Source organism: Nannospalax galili, unplaced genomic scaffold (assembly GCF_000622305.1).
Source record: "Nannospalax galili isolate Female #2095 unplaced genomic scaffold, S.galili_v1.0 scaffold1082, whole genome shotgun sequence".
NCBI lineage: Eukaryota > Metazoa > Chordata > Mammalia > Rodentia > Spalacidae > Nannospalax > Nannospalax galili.
The window spans coordinates 495646-514278 of record NW_008348580.1 but is presented as its reverse complement, the minus strand read 5'-3'; the positions used below and the strand labels follow the sequence as shown (position 1 = coordinate 514278).

The window sequence follows — 18633 nt, the reverse complement described above, 5'->3', positions numbered from 1 at the left end:
GTGGAACAGGGCCAGCTGCCAGCCCCTGGGGAGAATGTGTAGAAATACTTGTGTCTAGATAAAAGCCTAAGGAAGATACAAACACTGGACAGCAGAGTAAGCCCTTTGAAAAGTGCAGGTGTACCCTTACCCCTCCTATTTTTGAAGGGCAGGGCAATCAGGTCAGAAATATACTTATGTCCTGTAGTCTTGATAACTATAAATTAACTCAAGTTTATTGTTGCTGTTATTTATTTCAGTGCTGAAAGTTAGAATCCAGAGCCTTATGCATGTTATGTGCTACTACTCATTCACATACCAGCCCAGTAAAAATTTACTGACAATACTTATCAGTTCTTCATTCAAACAAAAGTAATAAAAGAGAAAAGAATTCCCCAAATGCAATAGTTTCCCCCTTTTGTGTGTGTGTTTTACTTTCTGTGATTTCAGTTACCCTTGGTCAGAAATAAACAATTCATAGATTTTAAATTGTACTCCATTCTGTATGGCAAAGTGTAATCTTAGCCAGCCTGGTCTGCCCTATCTGTGACATGAATCTTCCAGTGGATCCACACTGTATATGCTACCTGCCCTTTAGTTATATAATATCTATTTTCAGTCATCAGATGGAATGGTACAGTATTAACAGTACTTGTATGTAGGGTTTGATATTGTTTGCAATTTCAGGTATCCACTGGGATGTTGGAACATACTTCCTAAGGGTAAGGAGGGGCTACCATATGTGTTTAATACTCATTCAGGTGAATGAGTCCCTAACTTAGTTTGTGGTAGGAAGAAATTAAGTAAGTGGTGTAATTGATAATCGCAGTAGTTGACAAAATGTTAGATAGAAAGCAAGTCCTAGATTTTGAGTCTGTAAAACAAAATCTGATTAATTTATGAATCTGGTGACCACATTATTCACATAAAATAGCTTTTAGGATGTTCTCTGTTTTGCCTGATTTCCACCTAGATTGTTGCCCTTGAGGTGTTCCTATAGAGAGATTTGGTAGTCAAGAACATTTAGTCAAGTGTCTTTATAATCTTCAGACCTCTTGACCCCTACATCCTCCAAGTACCATGAATAGTCAGTCACTCTTTCCCACTACTGGTTTTCCATAGCACTTCTGAATATATTTAAATACATTTTCTAATTTTTCAGATTGTGCCTTTTATTTGAAGTTTGAAATATTTTTTGTGTGATGTGATATATTGTATATATTTTCTAATCCTAGAGAAACGAAAAGGGAAGGTTGAAAGCTCAAAGTGCTTTTTTTGTGTGTGCTGCTCTTTTATTCTAGAGTGCAACTGATAGATTTATTTTCTTGGAAGTATTCTTATGGGACTGAAACACCTTGGCAGATAATATGGTAATTGCTTATATTAAACAAATTCTTTGATTCATGGAGAGTTGAATGGCCTTATTAAAAATTCTCTTTCTGGTTTTGATTTAGATGGTTAAAAAAAAAAAGCATGACAGATTGGAGATTTTATAATCAAACACTCTGGGATGGAGAGATGGCTTGGCAGTTAGGAGCACTGACAGAGTACCCGGGTTTGATTCCCAGCACCCACATGATGGCTACGAACCGTCCTTAACTCCAGTTGCAGGGGACTCCGAAGCCCTCTTTGACCTCCTCAGCATTGCACGACATGGGTGCACTCACATACATGCAGGCAATATACTCATACACATCAAATAAAAATAATAAAATATTTAAAAAAATCAAACACTTTTGTAGCATGTAATTTATGGATCATATTGTGGTGGGCTTCCTTTTAGTAAGAATGCTATAATAAGCAGTATATAAATTATTTTTCTGCAGTGTATAAAATTCCCAAAGGAATTGAGATAAAGGACACATGCTGTACAATGCTTGCGCAAGCATGAGCATTCCTCTTTGAAATTCCCTAAAAGAATATGATGTTTTTATACCTTAAAAGGTCAAATGGTTCTGATTAACTTTGAAATATAAGTCTCTAGCAGATGAAAGACATTTGCAATTTGTAGCCTTAGCATAACAAATCAAGGATGATATCAAATCATACTGCAGCTTGGACAGTGGTTTTCAGAATGGCTATTTGTAAGGAAAGACAAAGTCATTATAGATTTTAAAATGTACTCCTTCTCAGTAGAGCACCACACTGGTTAGAGCTCTCTTTTGTAAGCTGACATCTGTATGTAGGAAATGTTGATGAAAACAGCATTCTATTCACAGTGGCCTTCCTGATGACAAAGCCCTTATTTTAGGTGCCCAGCTTCTCTCATGAAATAGACTGTTGCCTGCCTGTTGCTCATCTGGTTCTTGAGGCTGTGCAAGAATCCTAGTGCTCTGGCCTGGACCTAAGCACAGAGCTCACATTTTCTTCTTCTGTTCTGCTACTGCTGACATTTCTGTTCTGTGGCATATGCTTGCTATCCCCTTTGAACATCCAGAAGTCTGTTTTCTGTTGAGTAGATTAGATCATCAGAGAACTCTGCACTTGACTCCATTGGCTAGCTCTTGCTGAATTATGTTTCATTATATTTATGGTTTCATTCAGGTTTGTTTTCTTTTTTATTGCATCTTTAAAAAAGATGTATTAAAAACTTATATTTGGGGGCCGGGTGTGGTGGTGCATGCCTTTAATTCCAGCACTCGGGAGGCAGAGGCAGGAGGATCTCTGTGAGTTTGAGCCCAGCCTGGTCTACATAGTGAGTTCTAGGCCAACTGGGACTACAGAGAGACCCTATCTCAAAAAGACCAAAAAACAAAACAAAACAAAACTTCTGTTTGCTTATGTTTTTGAGACTATTGCCTATTACCCCAATCTATAATCCGTATATAAATAGTGTGAATTTTTTTTAAGTTTAAGGACATGGAAACTTTGTTTTCTTTGATAAAAGCTGCTTTTTCTTTTCTTTTTTGAGACAGGGTCTCACCATGTAGCTCTTGCTGGCTAAGAACTCAGTATGTAGACCAGGCTGGCCTCGATCTCACAGAGATCCACCCTGAGTCCTGGGATTAAAGGTTTGCACCTCCACAGCTGACTTTCATTTTATAAACAATAAAATGTATATAATTTACTTGGCATAGGGCTGAATTTGGGTGTTAATTGTAGCAGTATGGTAATTTTCAGTCATATCCCTCAGGAATGAGCAGACCTTGAGCATGTGGGACTGTTTTAGCTGGGTACTCATTACAGTCGGAAAATGAAGCCAAATGCATGACTGGTGTTGTGTGGTTTAGAAGCCAGTCATCAGCATTTGCATTTACTCTGATAGACAGTAGAAGACCTGCTATGCATTCTTCACAGGAAAATGATATGGTAGAAACACTGTTTCAGAACAGTTAATCCGGCAGTGGTGTGTGAGGTGAACTCAAACCTGGAGAGCCCCAAGACTAAGCGTGTACTAGAGTAAGACCAGCATGAAGAATGAAGATGCTGTCTTCAGTGGAGAGGAAAAGTGAACACTGGGTGCTAGAAACAGTGAAGTGGGCTATGACTGGGTTTTGAGAATGTAGTGAAACCGGAAAGGTAGACTACATTGTGAGCAGTTTTTATGAGAGAAAGTAATGGGTTTGTTTTTGACAACCTGTTTTTGTTGGTTTCGAATCTCATAAGAGAAAGTTTGGAATTGTTGGGAGATCTGGACTAGAGGAAAACTGCTTGTTATAGGTGAGTTTTTATTAAGCGAAAAGAATACAAGGCCAAGAGGCTGAAAGTGCCTTCAGAAGCAGTGTGGAGGGAGGAGGGTGAACCGTGCTTCCCATTGTGTGTCCCAGTGGCCAACAACTACTTCCTTGATTGCAGGACCAGATAAGTTTACATTAAATAGACTTCTTGTTTCTCTGCCTCTCTGATTCTGCAATGATGTATACCATTTTTTACATCTCTGAGGCCTCCTCAAATTTAGATTTACGTACCTCACTAAAAGAATTTTAAAACTTATTTTTACTTATTATTAGTAGGAGTATGAGTTTGTGTGCATGTGCCGTGGCATATGTGTGGAGGTCTGAGGACAACTTGTGGGAGTCAGTTCTTTCCTTCCACCTTGTTAATGCCGGATCTCTTGTTTTTGCTGTGCTCTATACTCCAGGCTGACTAGTTTCTAACTCCCATCACATCACATTGGGATTACAGGTTTTTTAAAACGTGGGTTCTGACAACTTAGGTTGTCAGAAATGTGTGGCAAGTGCTTTTACCTCTTGAGCCACCTCACTGGCCCCCATTCTCTGCTTGAGTATTAGACATCTTTAACTATCTAAAATGAAATTTCTGGTTTTCCCCACAAAACTTAATTCCCCATCTCAGTTGATGGCAATTTTATTCTTTTCACTGACTGAAAAATGCTGTGGTAAGAAGTAAAATAGAAATTTCTTGGCTTAGTATGTAAAGTGCTCTGCACGGTTGATGAAAAGTAAGGACAGTTTAGAGAGAAGTATTGCTTGACCCCTTTCTTTGTCTTTATACAGTCACTGAGTCCACATTGTCTCTTCCTTCAAATAGATCCAGAACCTGACAACTTCTTTTAAGGCAGGTTCTTGCCAAGTAGCCCAAGCTGTTTTCTAATGCATAAAGTTCAACATTCCTGCCTGAGATTATAAGTGGGTTATCATACCTAGTTTTCTCATCACTTCTTGCTTCAACTGATTCTATTAAAACACTACTACATTTTTCTGTAGTAACTTCTCATTTCATTCAGAATAAATGTATCAGTTTTCCAGTGGCCTACAAATACTTTTCATTCTGACTTCTCATTGACTCTCAACTGATTTACCGTTCTTTTCCTCCTTCACAGTGCCCTTTGTTCATCTCTAAGACATGTTCTTTCTAAGACATGTCCTAAACACTTTCTTGACTTACAGCTGTCACATTTCGTTTCCTGTTTCTATCATGCTCTTTCCCCAGATATGTGAGTTAAGCTATTTAATTCCCTTCCCGCCATCAAGTCTTTGTTCAGATTCCAGCCTCTCTAACGAGAATAACCCTGACTACCCTGTAGAAAATATGAAATATGTCTTTCCCCTATTTCCATCCTTTTTTTCTTTTCCAGTTTTCATCTTCTTTAGTTCTTTTTACTTAGCACTTACTACCTTCTTTTATTTTAAAAAATATTTCATGTATTATTTTTATTTTATGTGCATTAGTGTTTTGTCTGCATGTATATAAGAGCATCAATGTCATGTAATGCCCCTGGAGGTCAGAAGAGGACGTCGGATCCCCTGGAACTGGAGTTACAGAGGGTTGTTAGCCACCATGTGGATGCTAGGAACCAAACTGGGTCCTCTGCAAGAACAACCAGTGCTATTAACCTCTGAGCCATCTCTTCAGCCCCTTTACTTGTTACCTTCTTATTTATGGTTATAAATGTATATTAAAAAAAATTTTTTTTTGAGACAGGATCTCACTATGTAGCCCTGATAGGCCTGACACTGGCTATGAGAACAAGCTGGCCTCAGTCTCACAGGGATCTCACAGAGGAATGCCTCTGCCTCCTGAGTGCTGGTATTAAAGGAGTGCATCATTATACCTAGTGTATTTTATATATTTTTAAAAAGATATATTTATTTTATTAGGTTTTTTTTTTTTTTTTTTTAAGTTTTTGAGACAGGATCTCCCTGTCACCCCAGCTGGTGTGGAACTCATTATGTAGACTAGGCTAACCTTGAACTCACTATGTAAACCAGGCTGGCCTTGAACTCACAGAGACGCGCCTGCCTCTGCCTCCCAAGTGCTGAGATTAAAGGCATGCACCACCATGTTTGTCTTTTAAAAGATTTATACTTTGTCTATTAGATAGCAAATTCTTTGAGTGCAGATCTTTTTATATGTTTTATTTACTGCAAAGCTGCAACACCTAAAATACTGCCTTGGTACTTGATAGCACTTAATAGACATTTGTTAAATGAATGAATGGATCCTAAGATATGAGTGTATGATTCCACAGAACCCACACAACCCCCTCCCCCAATCCTTTTTTCTGTTTTTTCCAAGGATGCACTTTAGGAATTGTGTTATGATTGGTTGTAAAATTCAAGGAAGTTTCCAGAGAGTTGTGATTTGTTTAAGGCAATGAGTGAATTTAGAGAGGGGACTAATTGGTAATTGTAGAGGAAATTGCTTTAGTGCTATGAAACATCAAATTCAAGGGAGTAAAGTTGAACATAGGTGTTGAAGAAAAAGGCAAGATAAATTATCCTCAGGGAGTTTAACTTTTAAGAAACTGAGGGAAAAAGAGAGATGTTGCAGATTCAACACAGTGCTGTGTGTGTATGTGTGTGTGTATGTGTGTGTGTGTGTGTGTGCTGTGTGTGCTGTGTGTGTGTGCTGTGAGTGTGTGTGTGCTGTGTGTGTGTATATGTGTGTGCTGTGTGGCACACACAAGTGGCAAGAGACAGGGAGTGTGAATATGAGTCTTTTCTGACTTTTCCCTTTAGGAAGAAAATCTCCCCAGTAGGATTCAGTCACAAAGGCTGTGCCCTGTAACCTTATTAATCCTAATCTGCTTTCAAAGGTCCCACATCTAAACAGTTTATTTCAGTTGAGCTTCCACCCTCTGAATAGCTCACAACGACAATTAAATTACAACATATAAATCCTTAAGGTACATATTCAAACCATATCCAAACCAGAGCATCTAGTGTATTGCATAGACAGTTTTAACATTGTGTTGTAATAAACATATGAACTAAAGCACCCTGAATCTCAAGGAATGTAATTTGGAGGTATCAGTGCTGCATGGAAGTTAGATAAATTGGGTTGTCTTCTTTTCCCTTCCCTCCTCCTGTTTTTTTTTTTTTTTTCCCTCAGCACAGTAGGATTGAGAAGGTTGGTGTAAATATTAAAAATTGGAACTAATTGCTTGTTTGTTCTTTTAACAGACAAGTAAGTTTTGACGTTTCTAGGTCATTTCTGCACTTCCTGAAGAAAGTTCAGTTATGTGTCACATTGGTCAACTGCAGCTGGATTAGGGCTGAGTGGGAAGCTGTACCAAAGGGACAGTAGTTCTGTGACAGTTTGATGTTTTCTCCCTTGTGCTTTCTTTTTTTTTTTTTTTAAAGAGATTTATTTTTATTTATTTTATGTGTGTGTCTGTGCCTGAGTATGTATGGGCACTGCATGGGTACATGTGCCCACCTGATGTAGGTGCTGGGAACTGAACCTGGGTCTTCTGCAAGGGTAGCAAGTACTCTTAAATGCTAAGCTATCTCTCCAATCCCTCCCTTGTAACTTTTGATCCATAAGAAGATTAGTTTTTAGTTTAAATATGTGGCTGAACTTTTGAATTAAAAAAATCTTCTGAGTCTATGAATTCATCTGTTTCAGGATTAAGTTATGGGAAAAAAAAGTACGAGCTGTTGGGCATGTTTAGTTTATTATCAGTGATATTTGAGTGCTGAGGTGGTTACACTGAAGGTTAGGCTGAGTAGTACTCTGTAGAAGTATATGGGTTATTTTTATTGTTGTCTTTGAAATAAATTGCATTCATATTATTTGAAGAATAATTGGTTTCAACTCCAGACCAATCAGAGGATTAATAAATATTCTTTTGTTTTGATTTACAGAAGCATATTTAAGAGAAACAAAAATGTTGGATGATATCAGGAAAAGGTTTGATTTTCCAAATTCTCTTATCCAGTCACAGGTAATTTTATTTATTTTTGCTTCATGGCAACAAGTGAACCTTTTGGATGGACAGTAAATTGAACTTTATATTTCTGATATTAAGTGTTTTAATTATATGTATGAGGCTTATTTTACTAAGCAACTTTTATATGAGCTAATCTGAAAAGTACATTTGATTAGAAAAGCAAATAAAATCGATCAATTTCAGCTTTTATTTATTTCATACTTCTTTTTCCTAGAAATAATATAATCTTGATTCACTAGTAGGTTAATATGATTACTTTTTTGCCTGTGATTAGTAATTGGGAGCAAAGCTGGATGTGGTGGTGCACGCCTTTAATCCCTGCATTCACACTGAGGAGGCAGAGGTAGGTAGATCTCTTGTAAGTCAAGGTGAGTTCCAGGTCAGCTAGGGCTACAGGCACACTGTCCCAAACCCAACCGAACCAAACCAGTTGGGAACAGAGGGAAATGGTTATATATATATATGCACACACACACATACTCGGAGTATGAAGGATATTCAATACTTAAAATACCCTGGATTAATGTGATATGATCTACCTGTGTAGTGAGGAAATTGGGATAGCTTATTTTAGAGAGCTTTTCAATAATTAAGACAAATAACTAAAATAATGATGCTTTTTCTAGTTTGCTGTTAGCTAAGTAGAGGCATTCTACAATAAGTTACCATAATAGCTTATTGTCTTTTCCTGTGAGTAAAGCTGAGAAACAGCAAAAGCCAGTCTGAAGACTTACCTATGACAATGTCTTGGATACTTTAACCTTTTACCTTTGGAGATGTGTGTTGTAGGAATTGATTTAGCTGGGTAGTGGGGAACCATTCCATGAGGAGTAGAAGACTCCTATGCAAGATTCCCTTCTACCTGACTGGGTTAGAGTCATATCCTGCTTTGGGCAGCATAGGTCCTTCCCAAGAAGAAGATGAGAAAGATCTTGTCCACAGTTTTTAGTTTTCTGTATTTGGAGAACCTTCAATAGCATAAATAAAAAAGGAAATGCCAATATGTATTACTGTTAAGTGAAATAAAAAATGTGTATGCATTGTTTAGTGTAGATTGTCTTTTTAAATTCTGTTTGGATGGAAACTTTAAGTAGGGTGATTTATCCTTGTATTTTGTTCTTTCAGAGCCATTTAGGCTCTTATTTCTGATTCTTTGAAAAGATGAATGGAATCCTCTGGGGAGTGGGGAGACATATAACATTAAATTTATTTCCTTTTTGTCCTTTTTAAAATGAAATATGGCTTTTGTCTGTTGCAGTTCATATTGGTTGTATTAGGTTCTTGTTACTGTGCCCTTTCCTCTATGAGTCAGATACTATTCTTTTATCACCACTGCTCCATGTTAGCACCATATTTCATTGATTCACATACTTTACTTTTGTTTTTTTTTTTTTTGCCTTTTTGCTTTTTGGAAATTAGATGACATTTAATAACTGATGACAACAATTGCGATATATTGTATACCAAGTTCACAGATGTTTTCCATGATTTCCTAAAAGAGTCTAAAAGAATTTGTTGATTAATGTAAAATCAAAATTCTAACTTGTGGGAAGCATTGTGTATCATAGATTAATTGGCAGCCTTTTCCCCCCTTCGTGATAGGTAAAATAGTGTTGTATCCTTCAGTTGATGACCAGGCATTCAATGAAATATGGAACTCAGACCATCTATTGGTCTTTAGTTTTCTTGTTATCCTTTTTGTTAGGAGATAATAGACAGTAAATGGGACTAAAGTTATTCTTTATGTAAGTGAATGACTTGGTTCATAAAACTTAAGTATTGATGTCTTAATTTCCAATGCCTGAAACGTGTGTACATGTGCATGAAGGGAATGAATACGACCTTGTTCTTTGAACTTTTCTGGAGACTTTGCAAGGTTCATAGATATTTTCAGCAGTATTATTCATGGTTCCAAGTGCAGGATGGACAGTTGTAGTAGTGAAGATTTCTCCAGCTGTGTGCAAAATGGTTGTCATTGTTGCCGGCCTATTTGCTCTCCGTCAGCAGTGCTGGGTAGGACTGTAGAACTAGGAGTATGAAGCTCAGGCAGTAGGAGGTGATATTTATACCATCAACTTTCCTGTAAGAGTCTGCTTTTCATTTTGGGCTCCTTGATTAAAGTAGGATATGGGAAAATTTTAGAGACTGTGAGACCAAAAACCTTCAAGAATTAAAACCTCTGCGAAAGGGATAAAGAAATTAAAATAGGGCTGTGTGATGACTGGATGGGTTTATACTAACTCTGACAATGACCGGAATTCAATCCCCTGGACCCACATGGCGGAAGGAGAGAACCAACTTCTGCAAGCTGTCCTCTTACCTTTATACTTGGGCCGTGGCATATGCACACAAAATAAATAAATAAATGTAAGAAATATTTGAAGAAATTAAATAGGGTCCGGAGGAGGGAGAACAGGCTGACACAGATAAAGATCTACTAGTTCAGGTCTGTGTTGGCTGTATCTATAAAGGGAAGGGTGCATTTTCCTCCCATCTCCACTAGGGGCACCATGAAACCTGATAGACTGCATTTAGCTACAAAGATGATTTTAAATTTTATTTTTTAAATTTTATGTGTATGCGTGTATTGCCTGCATGTAGGTAAGTGCACACATGCCATGCAGTGCCCGCAGAGGTCAGAAGAGGCTGTTGGATCCCCTGGGACTGGAGTTATGGACAATTGTCAGCTGCCATGTGGGTGCTGGGATTTGAACCTGGTCTTCTGCAAGAATAACCAGTGTTCTTAACTGCTGAGCCATCTCTCCAGCCCCACAAAGATGATTTTAAAGACTCGGATTTTTTTTTTTTAATTCAACTCATGGTTTAATGGATTATATAATCTCAAATTGTCTTTTAATATTAAACGATCACAATTTGAACTGAGGGTTGACGACTTTACTAACATTTATGAACTACTGTTTGTTTATTGGTAATCTGGGATAAAATTGTCTGTTTTGAAGGTTGTTCTGAAGATGTGAAGTTATGTATGTGGAATGCCTCATTCACTGCTTTCTACACAGCATATACTCAGTGAAAGAGACTTCTGTTTATTACCCATTGACTACTTGGTACAATCATATATCCAAAAGCATAGTATTTGTGCTGATTACTTTTAAACATATTCTTTGGAAAGAATTTCTGAGTGAATGTGTTTGTTAATTTTGTTTTTTTAGGCTGTAGGTCATCTTATTGCTGCAGTGATTAAAGAACATGGGTTTTCAGAAAAGATACACCAGTCCACAAACCAGGTCTGTGTTTAACTGTATATGTGTGTGTGTGTGTGTGTGTGTGTGTGTGTGTGTGTACATGTATGTGCTTGCTTTAATTCTGTCTAGATGTTTTACCTGTTGGATCACACATACACACACATACATACCTTGCTTCTCTCATAGTCACTGTAGAAATGATTTTGAACTATGAGGATTTTGTTGCCTGTGCATTTTGCTTTGCTTTCTTTTCTTCTTTTTCTCTTTCCCTTTTTACCTTTTCTATCCTTCCTTCCCTTACCTCCCTCTTTTTTAAAAAATTGTTTATTGATCTTTTGTACAATTCATACAATAGTTCTTAAAATCAAATTTAGATCCCCTCTCCCATATATGCCCCCACATATGCGCCTTACCCCTTCCCCACCTCCAACTGGATCTCATGCATTCTGTCATCCATGTTAAGTCCTGTTTGGTCAAGCATTTATATCCAGATGAACTTTGGTGCAAGTTCACCCACTGAAGTCTAGTCAGCCTCCCTAGAGATCTTAAGGAAGATCTACTCTCCCCCACCCAGCAGTAATCAGTTGCCAGCAGTTCCCAGGCGAGGGCCAGCCTGCTGCCCATTTCCCTTGCTCCACTCTGAGCCCTTTTCTGATTGAGTCAGCATGGGTCTTGTTTATGACACCACCATTGCCACAAGTTCACATGAGCAAGCTTTCAGTGGCCTGAAAGCCTCTGTTTTCCTGTGTTCATGGACCCAACCCTGCCTCTTACAATCTTTCTACCCCCTCTCCTGAAATGGTCCTTAGCCATGGGTAGGTGGACGATGTTTAATATAGTCGTCCTATCCAAGGACACACACTCTGCAGTATCTTATTCTCTAAAACTGAGCCAGTTGTGACCTTCTATGTGCATCACACTCTGTTGTATAATGAGGCTTTGCTGGTGAGAGTGGAGATGCACTAATGTTCTCTCCATCTCCTGTTCCGCTATGTTATATGAGCCCTAGGTATAGAGGTACAATTGTGGATATGTCACCTAGGGCTGGGCATCTCTCAGACGTATATTCTCTGTGTGTGACCAGTTGTGGAACTGTGCAATAGCCCCCATCTATTGCTAAAAGAAGCTTCTTTGATGAGTGGTGTACAGTATACTTGTTGGGGTAGTAGGAGGTCTGGTCTGTGTCAGGCAGATCATGAGTCCAGGGGAAAGTAGGGGTGAGGACAGCCTGTGTAGGGTCTTAACAAACTGTGCTAGAGGATTTAGCTATTCTGGGTAGGAAGCTAGTCTAGTATTCTGAGGTAGAGGAACAGGAGTGGGCCTGGGCCCAAGGCTAGCAGGGGACAGGTTGGGTAGATTGGAGGTATTTTGGCCACAGGGGCATCAAAAAGAGAAGTGGTGGGTGGACTCTGACTTACCAGTGTAGTGGGGCGGGGGGCCATCTGTATCAGGCAGATCAGGAGTTTAGGGGAAGGTGGGGGTGGCGACTCCTGTGTAATGTCTTAGCAAATTGCACTAGAGGATTTAACTTGTCTAGGTTAGGAAGCTAGTCCAGAGTTCTGAGGCAGAGGAGCAGGAGATCCCTTTCTCTTTTTAGACAGGGTCTCACTATGTAGCCATGACTGGCCTGGAACTCACAGAACTCTGCTCCCAAGTTCTGGGATTAAAGGCTTGCATCATCACATGTGGCTCTAGCATTCTTTTAAACTTTAAAATTTGTAACTAACTATAAGAAGTAAGACACAGAAAGGGTAAAGGTGTTCTTGTAATCTTGTAACTATTAATGGGGAATAATGAGCATAATGACAGAGAACTTACTTTCAAGAATAGTGACAGAGTTACCTCTAAGGGAAATGTTTTGGAAATAGAGAAAATGAGCGCAGTATTTGGATGTAGGAGAGTTCTTATGCTTCGGGGTCAATCCCAAGTGTGAGTTCCAAGCTGGGAAGGTCCTGTATTGACAGTTGGAGTTGGAGGAAAGCTTTTCATCTCTCTCACACAGGAGATGAGAGCCCAGAGTTGAAGTAGTGCCTAGGAATCAGAGGCATACCACTTGGGGACTTGGTTGATCAGCATTATGTATTTTCACTTGCTGGATAGGAAACTGCTAAGCAGAATTTCTGTCCTGGTTTCTTTGTATTGCTGTACTAAAGCAATGACCAAAAGCAAGTTGGAGAGGAAGGGTTTTATTTCAGCTTATAACTTCCAGGTCATAATCTATCATCGAAGGAAGGCAGGACAGGAACCTGGAGGCAGGAACCGAAGTAGAAGAGACTTTGGAGGATGCTACTTACTGGTTTGCTTCTCTGGGCTGTGCTCAATTTAGAACTACCTGCCCAGGGTTGGCACTGCCCACAATGATCTGGGCTTTCCCACATCAACAAGCAATTAAGAAGATGCCTTACAAACATGACCACAGGGTGATCTGATGGAAAAAAAAAATGCCTCAATTTAGGCTTCCTCTTCTCCAGTGTGCCAAGTTGCCAACTGAAGCTATCCAGAAGAGCAGAGGTATCTGGGCGTACACCACAGAAATAAGATTTATTTTATTTTATTTGTTTTTTTTTGTCTTTTTGAGACAGGGTCTCCCTGTAGCTTCAGCTGACCTGGAACTCGCTATGTAGACCAGGCTGGCCTCGAACTCACAGAGATCCACCACTTCAATCCAAGTGCTGGGATTAAAGGCGTGCACCACCACGTCCGGCATAAGATTTATTTTCATAGTGAAAATAAATTGATTTCCATTCCCTCACATTCCCTCTTTCTCTTTCTCTCTCTCTCACATGGGCTGTATCCTATCTGTCTGTCTATCTATCTATCTATCTATCTATCTATCTATCTATCTATCTATCATCTATCTATCATCATCAATCTATCTATCATCTATCATCTAGCTGCTGTTTATCTATCATCTATCTATCTATCTATCTATCTATCTATCATCTATCCATCCATCCATCTAGCTAGCTGCCCATCCATCATCCGCCTGTCCATCCATCCATACAGCTGCCTTTCCCCATGTTGTGTCAGACCCATAAGAACAAGTTTAAGGGAAAGGGCTTCATGATTCCCAACTGCCATGATTTGAGCTGATACAACATTAATGCAATGTTAAGGCCTTATCTATTCCCAAGGAGATGACCAAATGATTCCATCCTAGAGACACTCCTTGATTGGTACCCCCAACCCCTAACAGTGCTGCCCCAGCCTTCCCCAGGGTGGCTGTCTGCAAGGCTGCCTCATCTATCTATCATCTATCTATCTATCTATCATCTATCATCTATCTATCTATCATCTAATCTATCTATCATCTATCTAATCTATCATCATCTGACTGTCTGCCTGCCTGCCTGCCTGCATGTGGAGGTCAATAGACAGCTTGTAGGAATCAGTTCTCTCCTCCATGTGGAACCCAAGGAGCAAATTCAGGTTATCAGATTTGTTAGCAGGTGTCTTTACCCTCTGAATCATCATGCCAGTCCTTCACATTCTTTTTGATTAGCCACTCTATTTTGTATATGTTTACAATTCCTGCTGATACACGAATGTGAGTGTAGTGGCATGCTTCACTAATTGGCATTTATCTAATGTTTTAAAGTAGTCGTATAAATTAGATTTTATGAGAGCCCTGATCCTAATTCTCTCTGTAATAACATTATATACTTTGAGACAATCCAATGATTTTACTTATTGCCAGAATTTATTATCAAATCCTTATAGCTAAAGTGCTTCCTCTTCCACTAGTAAATGAATGCTTACTTCTATAAGGACACAATATTTCCTTAGGCAAGTTTATTCATTTATTTTTCTGGCTTAGTAATTGATGACATTTAGGCTCTTGGGCTAGTGTCCATACAGGTAAATACAATTTTCTTGTGAATAAAAGGGGAAACAGAATATAAATCTTTCCTTTCTACAGTAGTTGACTTTTGATTCTATTGTTCTTTCGATACTGGGATCTTAAAACTAAAGAGATTCTCAACCAGCTACAATGGAAATGTGGGTGCAGTGTTGTTGGTTTCCACTGGGGACTGGAAAGCCTCATTTTTCTTCAAATTATAAATTCTTTTTTTTTTTTTTTTTTTTTGTCTTTTTGAAGCAGGGTCTCCCTGTAGCCCCAGCTGACCTGGAACTCACTATATAGACCAGGCTGGCCTCAAACTCACAAAGATCTTCCTGCCTCTGCCTCCCAAGTGCTGGGATTAAAGGCATGCGCTACCACGCCTGGCCCAATTCCTTTCTTTTTGGTAATTTGGTATGTGTATGTGATATATGCACACGTGTGTGCTGATGTGCCTCCTTTGCACATGTGTGCACAGGCTAGAGGAAGACCTTGTGTGCCTTGCTCCGTCACTCTGTTTTATTTCCTTGAGGTAGTGTCTCTCAGTAAACTAGAGCTTTTGGTTTCAGCTATATTGGAGGTCAGCAAAGCCTCAGTGATCCCCCTGCCTCCATCCATCACAGTGCTGAGGCTACAGGTACTCATGCTTGTACACAGCAAGTGCTCTTACCCACTGAACCATCTTCCCACCCTCAAGTTATGGATTTTTCCAGTAAATTATGTCAAAAGGAAAGAAAAAGAGCTTCATTACGAGGGTTTTGTTTTTTGTTTTTGTTTTGTTTTTTGTCTTGTTTTAATTTGAGGTAGGGTCTTACTATGTACCCCTGGCTGACCTGGAACTCACTATGTAGACCAGGCTGGCCTTGAACTCACAGAGATCCACCTGCCTCTACCTTCCAAGTTGCACCACTCCTGGGTTAAAAACAATTTTTTTAAAGACATGGTCTCTTGTAGCCTAGGTTGTTGTTGAACTTCAACGAAGGAAATTTTTGTACTTCTGATCCTTCTCCTGCTTCTCCTGAGTGCTGAGATTTAGGCTTGTGCCACTATGTGGTTCTTTTAGTTTTAATAATGATAATGATGATAATGATAATGATAATAATAATAATAATAATAATGAGAAAACCAGGTATAAACCTAAACAGACAACCCATAATACATTTGGCTATAGACATTATTTATTATCCAGTGAATCTCTTTTTTGGGAGGTTAACTCACATCTGTTTTCACAGTTTTTCAAAATAATACTAATTTCTATTTACTTATGTGCCATTCCAATGTTTTTCTATCAAAGGAAGGGAGGAGAAAAGTCACTGTTTCTCTTAGGCAAACAGTTTTTTAGGATTTGTTGCTGGCTGTACTATAGGCAGCTTCCTGGTTTTCTGTCTTCCCTCCCTCCCTTCTGTCATAGCTTGTATTAGATGAGCAAATTGGAGCAGACGCCTTGTAAGAATGGTGCTGAGGTGCATGCAGGTGATAGAGGCTGGTGGTAGGAGATCAGGAACATTTTCTGAAAGTGTAATTGCTTGAAGCATAGATGTGTAAAAGCTTGAAGCATAGATAATATTTGGAGTTCAACTTAGATGAAGTGATAGCCTGATCCTGCAGGGTCTGGTTAAATTGTGTAGCACAGCTGGGAATAGAGCCAACCCTTTGCTATGTTCTGGTACTTGAACTTGGGCTGTACCTCTACCAGACTTACTTATTTTACAACTAGATACCAGGGAGAGAGGTACTGTGTCAAAACACAGCTGCTCCTTTTCTAGGAACACTGACCTTAGTTTATTCAGGAGTGGAGTTGTCTGACAACAGCAACCTCCTTGGTACCAGAAAGCTAGCTTACTTTGAATGAATTACAACTGTAGGATGACTGAGTTTTTGCATACTGCTTACTTATTTAAAGTGTCTTCTAATCACCGGTTGGATTTCAGACCCCTGCCTTGAATTTGCTGTGGGAGAAGTGCTGCAGTGACAATATGGTGGTTCGAACAGCCTGCTGTGAGGGTCTGGTGGCACTTGTTGCTCAGGATCATGCAGAGTTCAGCTATGTTGTCAATGGGATACTCAACCTGATTCCCTCCACCAGGTACATTTTCTTCCATCTTTGATTAGGTAAAGATTTATGTTTTTAGAAAAACAATCCACTAATCCCCTGCTAAGGGTCAACATTCACCCAGTTTCCTAATTGTTTTTCTTTCTCTTAAGATGGCATGCAGTTGGTATTTCATATATGATAACATCATGGTAATTTAAGCCTTATAATTTAAAAAATTATCAACATGCGCTATACTTATATATCGGGGTTCAATTTAAATTTGTCAATGCTCTTTATGCAAAAAATAGGTAAGTACCTTTATAATTAATTATGGTAATACAATAAATTCCTATGGTGATTTCAATAAAATTCCTTATTGAAATAAAACAAAATTCCTTATTGAAATAATTTTAAGGAAGAAGCTTGCCATATGCATTTTTACTTTGACGGTGACAGAATTTAAATGTTGTGTTGACAGTCCTTAGTTGGCCCTAGACACCAGTGATATGTATTAGGAAATTATAGTGCTTATTTTTTTAAAATATTTTATAAAGAGCAATGTTTTTTTTTCATGAATTTATTTGCTTATGACCATGTTTAGTCTGTGAATGGGCACAGGCTGAGAAGACAACGGAATACAATGCAACAGAATTACAATGGAGAAGCAAAGGCCTGCTCCATTTTAAGATAGTCAGACAGCACCATATTTGAAACAGTGAACAGCTTTTATAAAATACTCCCTGAGAGCTGGGGGTGTAGTTCAGTGATACAGTCCTTATCTGCCATGTGTGAGGCCCTGGGTTCTCTGCCTAGAAATGTTGACAAAAAAAAAACAAAAAGAACCAAACTAACCAACTAACCAACCATGCAACCAGCAACCAACCAACCAACCAACCAACCAACCAACTAACCAACCCAACCCAAAACAAAACAAAAAACAAAAACTAAAACAAAAAACAACAAAGCCACAAATGTAAAACAACTCCCTGAAGAAGAGATTCTGGTTTTTTTGCTTTGAGAGATGATCTTATAAGCCTTCGTTTTTGACAAGCTGTAAATCATCTAGACTTCTGCTCTGTTCTCTAACTCTCATGGAGCCCCACCCTGGGGCTTACTAGTTCTCATAGTATTAATTACTTACCCTTATGGTCATGCCATCTTGTTGCATGCTTAATCTCTTCTGGCTTAGTCGAGAACAGGTGTGTGGTGAGTCCATCAGTCTTTATTACCTCTATTCTTTTTTCCTCTGTTTTTTAAAATTATTTATTTAATAACCACATTCTTAGAAGAAGCATTTCGTTACAAGAGCATTGATATAGTCAACAACAATTTCCAGAGCTAAGATGCATCTCTTTCAAAATTGGCTGTAAATTTCTAGGTTTACAGTTTAATTATTACAGTTATATGATATTGTACTCAGTATAAGCCCTATAAGACATAAAATTAAATGAGGTTTTAACCTTTAAAAGAGATCTCCATTTCATTATTAAAATACACAGTTTCATACAGAAAAATTCATTTTCAATGCAATTGACATTAAGATGTTTGCACATGCGTTTCTAATCTCTATATATCTGATTATTACTAGTCACAGTCGGTTGCTTTCTGAGCTCCTTGGCATCTGAACATGGATATAAAGTTGTTAGGTAGATTTCAATGGTAATGTTTTTCACATCTACTAATTAAGGAGCAAATTTTTTTTTTTTTTATTTCAGAAAATTTTGTTTCTTAAATCTTTATTTATTTATTTAATTAAAAGAAGTATTACATTACAACAGCATTAACCTACTCAATAACATTTTTCTGAGCTAGGGTACATCTCTTTCAAAATTGGCTGTACATTTTTAGGTTTACAGATGAATTGTTACGCTTGTACAATCTTTTACTCATTACGAACTCTATAAGACATCAAATTAAATGAGGTTTTAACGTTTTA

General features: G+C 38.4%; 1 protein-coding gene across 4 annotated transcripts in view; it reads left to right on the top strand.

Moving 5' to 3' along the window:
* Positions 1-18633, top strand: part of Focad (focadhesin) — a 399091-nt gene that overhangs the window by 34413 nt on the left and 346045 nt on the right. For 3 of the 4 annotated variants that reach the window (XM_008845526.3, XM_008845525.3, XM_008845523.3), the window contains exons 2-4: positions 7530-7609; positions 10789-10863; positions 16594-16748. In XM_008845526.3, coding sequence (XP_008843748.1) covers positions 7553-7609; positions 10789-10863; positions 16594-16748 — 287 coding nt within the window. In that variant the 5' untranslated portion in view covers positions 7530-7552. Of the gene's footprint in view, positions 1-7529; positions 7610-10788; positions 10864-16593; positions 16749-18633 lie in introns of those variants that run through there. The other variant, XM_029569601.1, reaches the window with a different exon arrangement.